General features: G+C 45.2%; 1 protein-coding gene across 1 annotated transcript; it reads left to right on the top strand.

The window, feature by feature from the left end:
* Window positions 1-2,962: 2,962 nt before the first annotated feature.
* LOC116272618 (pregnancy-specific beta-1-glycoprotein 9-like) lies at window positions 2,963-8,140 on the top strand. Its single transcript, XM_031661366.1, has 5 exons — window positions 2,963-3,011; window positions 3,675-3,953; window positions 5,136-5,165; window positions 7,000-7,326; window positions 7,713-8,140. Exons 1-5 carry the CDS (start codon window positions 2,963-2,965, stop codon window positions 8,138-8,140), a joined length of 1,113 nt encoding a protein of 370 aa, XP_031517226.1.
* Window positions 8,141-9,491: the final 1,351 nt, after the last annotated feature.

Raw genomic sequence — 9,491 nt, 5'->3', positions numbered from 1 at the left:
TCCATTTGCCATTTAGCTTATTTGACTGAGAGAAAACTGAGGCACAGGAAGTCACAGTCACTGAACGAGAGTCACACAAACACAAAAGGCATATCAGGGTCACACGAAGTCTGTCTGTAGTCACAGGCCCATCCTCTCCTCCACCAGAAGTGATGGCTTATGTTTTGGCTCAAATTTTCTCTTCTTAGGCATCCAAACCTCAGAGGAGTGAGAGCAAATGGTCAGCTGATTAGTCTGCACTCCAGAACTAAATCACCTGCCTCAACTGTCAGTCAGTGCAAAAAATGTTCAGGCCTCCCCCTGAGATCTTAACCCCTATCTCTGAACCTGAAATCCTGCCTTTCCCTAAGTGTCCATGTCACTGGCATGACAGGATAAAAGAGAGGACCTTGTTTGTTTTCCCCACCCACACCCTGCACCAGCATATACCCAGTGAGAGACACACCCTCAGGTGCTCTTACATAACAAATGAAGGAATTGAATGAAGAAATGAATGATCCATAACCTCTTTAGAGACTGGATCTTGAATGCAGAATCCTAGGAAGTTCTAGCCACACCTGTCCCTTGTCCGTCAGAGGCGGACACCCATGTTTCATCCCCCCACTACCTCTTGTCCCTAAAGCCATCCCACCTCATGTGTAACTCTGAAGCTCTTTGGCTACTAGAGGGTTTTGAGGGCTCCCTGGTCCTGGACTGTGGAAATGGGGGCACCTGGTCCCTGGGGTCTCTGAAGTCACTGTAGGCCCCACTGTTCACTGCCATGCTGCCTCTGCCTCTCTCTGCTTCTCTGTGTCCCTCAAATTCCTCCCACTTTATTCTAACTGGCAAGCCCTGTCCTGCACAGCTTCTTCCTCCACCCCTAGGCCTTCCCCAGACACTCCCTCTAACTAGGCTGACTGTTCTGTTCCTTTCCTGCTAACACTGTGGAATGGTCCACCTCCCAGGAAATAGGAAAGACACAGAAATCACCTGGAGTTTCCACTCCTGCCAGGCTTCATCTCGAACCAATGTCCCCAGGTCACTAAGAGAATAAGCTTCCACTGTATCCCCATCCAGGGCTGTTTCCCTTTGTGAGGCTGTTCTGTGGAGAAGACGGTGGGACAGGGATAGGCAGCTCCTCCATCCACTCTTATAATTCCCAGACAAGTTCTTCTGGCCTCCTGCACAAACAAAACCAATTTATCCCGATGGTGATTTGCAGTAAAGAAAAATTTTAATGACTCCAAGTCTGCCAAACAGGAGTATGGAGGTTGATTATTATTCAAATCAGCCTCCCTAGTGGATCAGGGGTTATAGATTTTCAAGGATAGTTTCAGGGGCACAGGACTAAAAAATGGGTACTGCTGATTGTTTGGGGATGGAATCATGCGGGCGGAAGGAAATGATCTGTTTGTGCTTGAATCTGACTCTAGGTGGGGACCAGTGCTTGGCTGAGCCATTAGTCATGGGTATGGATGAGATCAGCCGGCTGCCAGAATGCAAAGAATGAGAAACATCTCAAAAGACCAATCTCAGGTTCTACAATAGTGATGTTATCTATAGCAGCAATTAGTTACAAATTCTGTACGCTCTGGCCAAATGATATTTGAGCAGTAAGGGGTTATAGAAACTGTGCCTACATTTTAGCAGAATTCACTGCCCTCCAATAATCTTAGTCTTATGGTTTTTCATCCGATTTAAAAAAGCAATCCCTGGGCAAAATAAGGGTATTAGTGTTATGGAGGAACTATTATCATTGTTTCTTCAAAGTTAAACCATAAACTAAATTCCTTCCATGGTTAGCCTGGCCTATGTCCAGGAATGAGTGAGGACAGCCAGCCTGAGACTAGATGCCAGATGGAGTCAGCCATGCTAGTTTGCTGTCACTGTTGTAATCTTTGCACTGACTCACCAAGGTGTCAGAGGCTGGACAGGCCTGCAGTCTCCAAAGTCTCCGGGCTGATTTCACCCGTTTCACTCGTAACTCCATCCTCAACCTACCATGAAGCTCATATTCTCCAGTCACTTCCTAGAGACTTCTGGAGGACTTGCTAATTTCAAATCAGGTTTGGCATCTTTCTTTGAGCATAATGTGATCCTGCTGGAATTCACCCCACACCTAAACCTTAATTGGGTATCATGAGACATACTACTAATAGCAATTGATATTAGATGTTTGGACCATCAGTAAAAATTTCCTCTTATGACAACATTTTAATGTCTCCTCCAAATATTTTTTGCTTTTGTTACTAGGGAAAGAACATAACATGATGTCTAAACTCCTGACAACTTATTACGGGAAAATTACAGTATTACAAATTGAGCATCCCGAATCCGGAAATTCAAAATCTGAAATGCTCCCAAATCCAACACTTCTGACCACTGATGTGATGCTAAAAAGAAGTGCTCTCTGGAGCATTTTGGATTTTAAATTTTTCAGATTTGGGATGCTAACCCAGTACATCTACTGCAAATATTCCAAGATAAAAAAAAAAAAGTTAGAAATCCAAAACACCTGGTTTTAAGCTTTTTGCATAAGGAACACTTTGTCTGCATGAACTATAGGTATGAAACTGTACAGGAGATCTCTAGATCCTCCTCATCCTGCATAACTGAAAGCGCACACCCCCGGAACAATGCCCTATTCTCCCAAATCCAGCTCCTGGAAACCACTATTGTACTCTCTGATTCATTCTGGAATCCACTGAGATGAGATGTGTAGAGTAGTGAAACTCATAGAATCAGAGAGTAGAATGTCTAATGAGAGAAAGTATCTGCAAGACTTCTTCCCAAATATTGGTCTAATAGCCACCAAACACAAATGGTGCGTGAGGGCTAGACTTCCATCATCTGTTCATGTTCGCCCTATCCACCAGTCCGTTCTGAATTTGCAAACATCCACATGTATTTCTAGAAAGATCCACATGGTCATCACCTGTCCCCTACAGGGGGAAGGGAACATCATGAACACAGAACAGGGAACATGGTCTTGTTACAAAGCTATCAGCTCTTGCCTGTCCCCTTCACTCTTTGTAGGTCATTCATTGGACTCTGCTCTATCTTTAGAGGTCACTGGCTCAAGTCAGTCACTATGAGACAGCTGGGAAAACTGCCCCACCTTGTGGCTTCACTGCCTGATGACTGAACTGACCCCCAGGCTTGACTCTGGTCTCCCCTGTGTTATTTATGCTGAAGTATGCAGTCCAGGCCAGGCTTCCCAGTACACAAAGGGTTTAAGGACAATGGGAAGTTCCATCATCCATCTCTAGGATGTCCTTGAAAGGGAAGCTGCAGATAAAACGTACCTTGGGGGGCAAAGAAACCTGAAACTAAGAAGATTCCAGCACTGTATGCTCCCGGTGAGGACCACAGGGTGGGCCAGGCAGGCTGTTAGAGAGGGAAGGACTCAGAGAGGCACCAGGGACTGTGACTGCTGGTCCCGTGTCTTTCCATGACCCAATGCTGCTGCTCAATTCACACTTGAGAACGTCTGTGCTTCTCCCACATACAGAAAGCAGCCTCAGTCTCTGAGCCCTCAGATTGCTATGCATCTGTCTTGTAACACACACACTTGCCATGGGCTTTTAAGGACTTGGGTGGGCTGAGAAGTGGGAAATGCCATCTCTGATAGAAAGATATCTTTGGAGGAATCAAAGGTGCCACACAGGACAATCTTCTCTCTGTTATGTGCACAGTGGAGACTCCCAAGCCGTACATCTCCAGCAGCAACTTAAACCCCAGGGAGGCCACGGAGACTGTGATCTTATCCTGTGATCCTGACACTCAGGATGTAAGCTACCTGTGGTGGATAAATGGTCAGAGCCTCCCTATCAGTCGCCCGTGGCAGCTGTCCGAAAACAACAGGATCCTCATTCTATATGGTGTCACAAAGGATATTGCAGGACCCTATGAATGTGAAATGAAGAACCCAATGAGTTCCAGCCGCAGTGACCCAGTCACCCTGAATCTCATCTGTGAGTATCTTCTGTTCCTTTGTGAGCCAGGCTGCCATCCCAAATACACATGGCCAGAGGCCAGGCCTCCCAGTCCCTCTCAGGTCCAAGTACAGAGACCTTTAGCACTGGACATCAAAGCTGACAATGTCTACTAAGGGTAGACTTAGGTTTGATCAACAATGGGAGAGAAGAGGCTGCTCCTGTCATGGGAGACTCAGGGTCCACAGCTTATGATGGGAGAAACAGGTGAAAGTCTCAGGCTCCAGATGAGTGAACACAGCAGGGATTTGGCTGGGACTTCAGTGTTGTGACTTAGCTCACAGGGTCACTGTGGCCCTTGCACAGACCAGGATTTTCCCTTCCCTCTGAAAACATCAGCTGTGACTTTATTCTCTTTGCTCCAGATGGCCTGGACGCCCCCACCATTTCTTCTTCATACACCTATTAGCACACAGGGGAAGTCCCCAAGCTATCCTGCCTCACAGACTCTCACCCACTGGCAGAGCTTTCTTGGCTGATTGATGGGAAGTTCCAGCAATCAGCACAAGTGTTCTTTATCCCCCAAATCACTAAAACATATACAGGGGTCTATGTCTGTTTCACCCATTACTCAGCCACTTGTGGAACAAATCACATAATCAAGAGGATCATAGTCCCTGGTAAGTGGATCCCTGGAGCTTTTGCAGCATGTTTTCCAGTGAAGTCTATCTGGCTATCAGAGAAGAGCCACCTGCCCTCTGCTAAGAGAGAGGGAAAATCAAAAACCCAGGACAGGGAATAAGTTTCTGCTCCAAAACCACCAGCTTTTGCCTGTCCCCTTCACTCTTTCTAGTTCATTCTTTAGACTATACACTAACAGTGAACAATCCGAAAGGAAATTAAGAAAAGAATTTCTATTCACATTAACATCAAGAGAAATAAAATATTTTGGAATAAGTTTAACCAAAAGGGTCAAAGGGTTATACCCTGAACACTCCAAAACATTACTGAAAGAAACTAAAGACGACATCAATATATGGAAAGACATTTCATTCTCACGGGTTGGAAGAATCAATATTGTTAGGAAGATAATGCTAACCAAAGTGAGCTGCAGATTCAACGCAACCACTACCAGAATCCCAGTAACATTTTTTGCAGAATTACAAAAATCTGTATTAAATCTGACCTGAGAGGCTCTTATTAATGACTGCCACAACACAGACACTGAGAAAAAGATGCAACCACGAAAAGGTGAAAAATTTTGATGACATAGAAAATAGCAATCAGCCTCTCTCACATCCCAGCATGGCCAGTATGGAATTGCCCAAAAACTAATCACCAAGCTGGAAACGTGGTGAGAGAAAAAAAAAAGCGGGGGGGGCAAGAATGTATTTGGCCTATCATCTCCCACTTTGACGTACGAATCTGATGCTGAAAAGAAATGCTCACTGGAGCATTTTAGATTTTGAATCTTTCAGATTTGGGATGCTAAACCAGTAAGTATATGACAAATAGTTCAGAATGAAAAAATGTCAGAAATCCAAAACACTTCTTATCCTAAATCTTATGCATAAGAAATACTCAGTCTGTGTGAACTATAGGCATTGAGCTGTACAGCAGATCTCTAGAACCTCCGCATCTGGCATAACTGAAACTGCACACACATGAACAACTTCTGATTCTCCCCACTCCCAGCTCCTGGCAACCAGCAGTCTCTTCTCAGATTCACTCTGGAATCCACTTACATGAGGTCCCTAGAGTAGTCAAACCCATGGAATCAGAGAGTAGAGGGTCCCATGAAAGAAAATATTTGCAAAAATTTTCCCCAAATTTGTCTCATATCCATCAAACACACATGGTCCATGAGGAGCATTTTGGTTAAAATTTTCAGATTTGGGATGGTAATAATACATCTACTACCGTATTCCAAGGCAAAAAAGTTAGAACTCCAAAACACCTGGTTTTAAGCTGCCATAAGGAACACTTTATCTGTATGAACTATAGGTATGAAGATCTACAGGAGATCTCTGGAACCTCCTCATCCTGCATAACTGAAAGCTCACACCCACGGAACAATGCCCTATTCCCCTCACCCCGGCTCCTGGAAACTACTATTCTACTCTCTGATTCCTGGGAATCCACTGGGGTAGGTGCATAGAGTAGTCAAATTCACCAGAATCAGAGAGTAGAATGTCTATGACAGAGAAAGTATCTGCAAGACTTCTTCCCAAATATTAGTCTAATAGCCGCAAACACAAGCGGTCCATGAGGCCAGACTTCCATCATCAGTTCATGCTCGCCCTTTCCACCAGTCAGTTCTGCATTTGCAAAAATCCACATGTATTTCTAGAAAGATCCACACGGTCCTCACCTGCCCTTTACAGGGGGAAGGGCAGGTGAGGGCATGGACACAGGACAGGGAACATGGTCTTGGTCCAAAGCTATCAGCTCTTGCCTGTCCCCTTCACTCTTTGTAGCTCATTCCTTGGACTCTGCTCTCTCTTTAGAGTCCTTTGAAATAAAGTCAGTCACTAAGAGACAGCTGGAAAACTACTTAACTTGTAGCTCCATTCCCTGATGACCGCTAGAATTGGCCTCCAGGCTGACTCTGGTCTCCCTGTGTTATTTCTGCTGAAGTGCAGTCCAGGCCAGTTTCCCTACCCAAAGGGTTTAAGAACAATGGGAAGTTCCATCATCCATCACTAGGATGCCCTTGGAAAGGGAAGCTGCAGGGAAAACATACCTTGGGAGCAAAGTAAGATTGAAACTAAGAAGATTCTAGCACTGCATGCTCCTGGTGAGGATCACAAGGTGGGCCAGGCAGGCAGTTGGAGAGGGAGGGACTCAGAGAGGCACCAGGGGCTCTGACTGCTGGACCCATGTTTTTCCATGATGCAATGATGCTGCTCAATTCACACTTGAGAAAGTCTGTGCTTCTCCCACATACAGAAGGCAGCCTCACAATCTCTGAGCCCTCAGATTGCTATGCATCTGTCTTGTAACACACACACCTGCCATGGATTTTTAAGGACTTGGGTGGGCTGAAGTGGGAAATGCCATCTCTGATTGAAAAATGTGTTTGGAGGAATCAAAGGTGCCACACAGGACAATCTTCTCTCTGTTATCTGCACAGTGGAGACTCCCAAGCCCTACATCTCCAGCAGCAACTTAAACCCCAGGGAGGGCACGGAGATTGTGATCTTATCCTGTGATCCTGACACTCAGGATGTAAGCTACCTGTGGTGGATAAATGGTCAGAGCCTCCCTATCAGTCACAAGTTGCAGCTGTCCGAAAACAACAGGACCCTCAGTCTATTTGGTGTCACAAAGGATACTGCAGGACCCTATGAATGTGAAATGAAGAACCCACGGAGTTCCAGCCGCAGTGATCCAGTCACCTTGAATCTCCTCTGTGAGTATCTTCTGTTCCTCTGTGAGCCAGGCTGCCATCCCAAATACACATGGCCAGAGGCCAGGCCTCCCAGTCCTTCTCAGGTGCAAGTACAGAGACCCTTCTCCCCGGACATCAAAGCTGGCCATGAGTCCTAAGAGTAGGCTCAGGCTTGATCACCAATGGGAGAGAAGAGGCTGCTCCTGTCATGGGAGACTCAGGGACCAAAGCTTATGATGGGAGAAGTAGGTGAATGTCTCAGGCTCCTGATCAGTGAACACAGCAGGGATTTGGCTGGGACTTCAGTGTTGTGACTTAGCTCACAGGGTCACTGTGGCCCTTCCATAGACCAGGATTTTCCCTTCCCTCTGACAACATCAGCTGTGATTTTATTCTCTTTGCTCCAGTTGGCCTGGACGCCCCCACCATTTCTTCTTCATACACCTATTACCATCCAGGGGAACTCCCCAAGCTCCCCTGCCTCACAGACTCTCACCCACTGACAGAGCATTCTTGGCTGATTGATGGGAAGTTCCAGCAATCAGCACAAGTGTTCTTTATCCTCCAAACCACTAAAACATATAGAGGGGTCTATGTCTGTTTCATGCATAACTCAGTCACTGGTGGAACAAATCTCATAATCAAGAGGATCATAGTCCCTGGTAAGTGGATCCCTGGAGCACTGGCAATATGTTTTCCAGTGAAGTCTATCTGGCTATCAGGGAAGAGCCATCTGCCCTCTGCTAAGGGAGAGGGAAAATCAAAAACCCAGGACAGGGAATATGTTTCTGCTCGAAAACCACGAGCTTTTGCCTGTGCCCTTCACTCTTTCTAGATCATTCTTTAGACTATACAGTAACAATCAACAATGTGAAAGGAAATTCAGAAAAGAATTTCCATTCTCACTAACATCAAAAGGAATAAAATATTTTGGAATAAGTTTAACCAAAAAGGTCTAAGGGTTATACCCTGAAAACTACAAAACTTTACTGAATGAAATTAAAGACGACATCAATATGTGGGAAGACATTTCATTTTCATGGATTGGAAAAATCAACATTGTTAGGATGACAATACTACCCAAAGTGAGCTGCAGATTCAACGCAACCCCTACCAGAATCCCAGTAACATTTTTTTGCAGAATTACAAAAATCTGTCCTAAATCTGACCTGACAGGCTCTTATTGATGACTGCCACAACAGAGACACTGAGAAAAAGATGCAAACATGGAAAGGTGGAAAGTGTTGATGACATAGAAAATAGCAATCATTATTTCTCACATCCCAAAGCCTTCAAAAACATACAAGTGCAGCATGGCCAGTATGGAATTGACCAAAAACTAATCACCAAGCTAGAAAAGTGGTGAGAAAAAAAAAGGGCAAGAATGTATTTAGCCTATCACCACCCACTTTTGCTGACTAATCTGATGCTGAAAAGAAATGCTCACTGGAGCATTTTAGATTTTGAATCTTTCAGATTTGGGATGCTAAACCAGTAAGTATGTGACAAATATTTCGAATCAAAAAATGTCAGAAATCCAAAACACTTTCTGTCCTAAGTCTGATGCGTAAGAAACACTCAATCTGTGTGAACTATAGGCATCAAGCTGTACGGCAGGTCTCTAGAACCTCCCCATCTGGCATAACTGAAACTGCACACACATGAACAACTTCTGATTCTCCCCACTCCCAGCTCCTGGCAACCAGCAGTCTCTTCTCAGATTCACTCTGGAATCCACTTACATGATGTCCCTAGAGTAGTCAAACCCATGGAATCGGAGAGGAGAGTGTCCAATGAAAGAAAATATTTGCAAAATTTCTCCCCAACTTTGTCTCATATCCATCAAACACGTATGGTCCACGAGGACCAGATTTCCAGCAGTGAATTCCCACCCTTTCCACCAGTCCGTTCTGCATTTGCAAATGTCCACATGTATTTCTGGAAAGATCCATTTAGTCCTCACCTGCCCTCTGCAGAAGGAGAGGAAACTTAAAGAACCCAGAACAGGGAACATGGTTCTGCTCCAAAGCCACCAGCTCTTGCCTGTCCCCTTCACTCTTTCTAGATCATTCCTTGCACTCTGCTCTATCTTTGGAGGTCACTGGCTCAAGTAAGTCATCATGAAACACCTGCAGAAAACTGCCCCACCTTGTGCCTCCACGGCCTGATGACTGAACTGACCTCCA

This window comes from Papio anubis, unplaced genomic scaffold, assembly GCF_008728515.1.
Source record: "Papio anubis isolate 15944 unplaced genomic scaffold, Panubis1.0 scaffold1393, whole genome shotgun sequence".
NCBI classification, from domain to species: Eukaryota; Metazoa; Chordata; class Mammalia; order Primates; family Cercopithecidae; genus Papio; species Papio anubis.
Note: the sequence above shows the minus strand (reverse complement) of the source record. Positions and strands in the feature narration are given on the sequence as shown.

Bases quoted from the DNA above. Each gene is read 5' to 3' on its own strand.
- LOC116272618 (XM_031661366.1), top strand. From the start codon at position 2,963: ATGGTCTTGTTACAAAGCTATCAGCTCTTGCCTGTCCCCTTCACTCTT. The intron at 3,012-3,674 runs GTAGGTCATTCA...TTATGTGCACAG, and splicing joins GCCTGTCCCCTTCACTCTTT to TGGAGACTCCCAAGCCGTAC. The intron at 7,327-7,712 runs GTGAGTATCTTC...TCTTTGCTCCAG, and splicing joins AGTCACCTTGAATCTCCTCT to TTGGCCTGGACGCCCCCACC.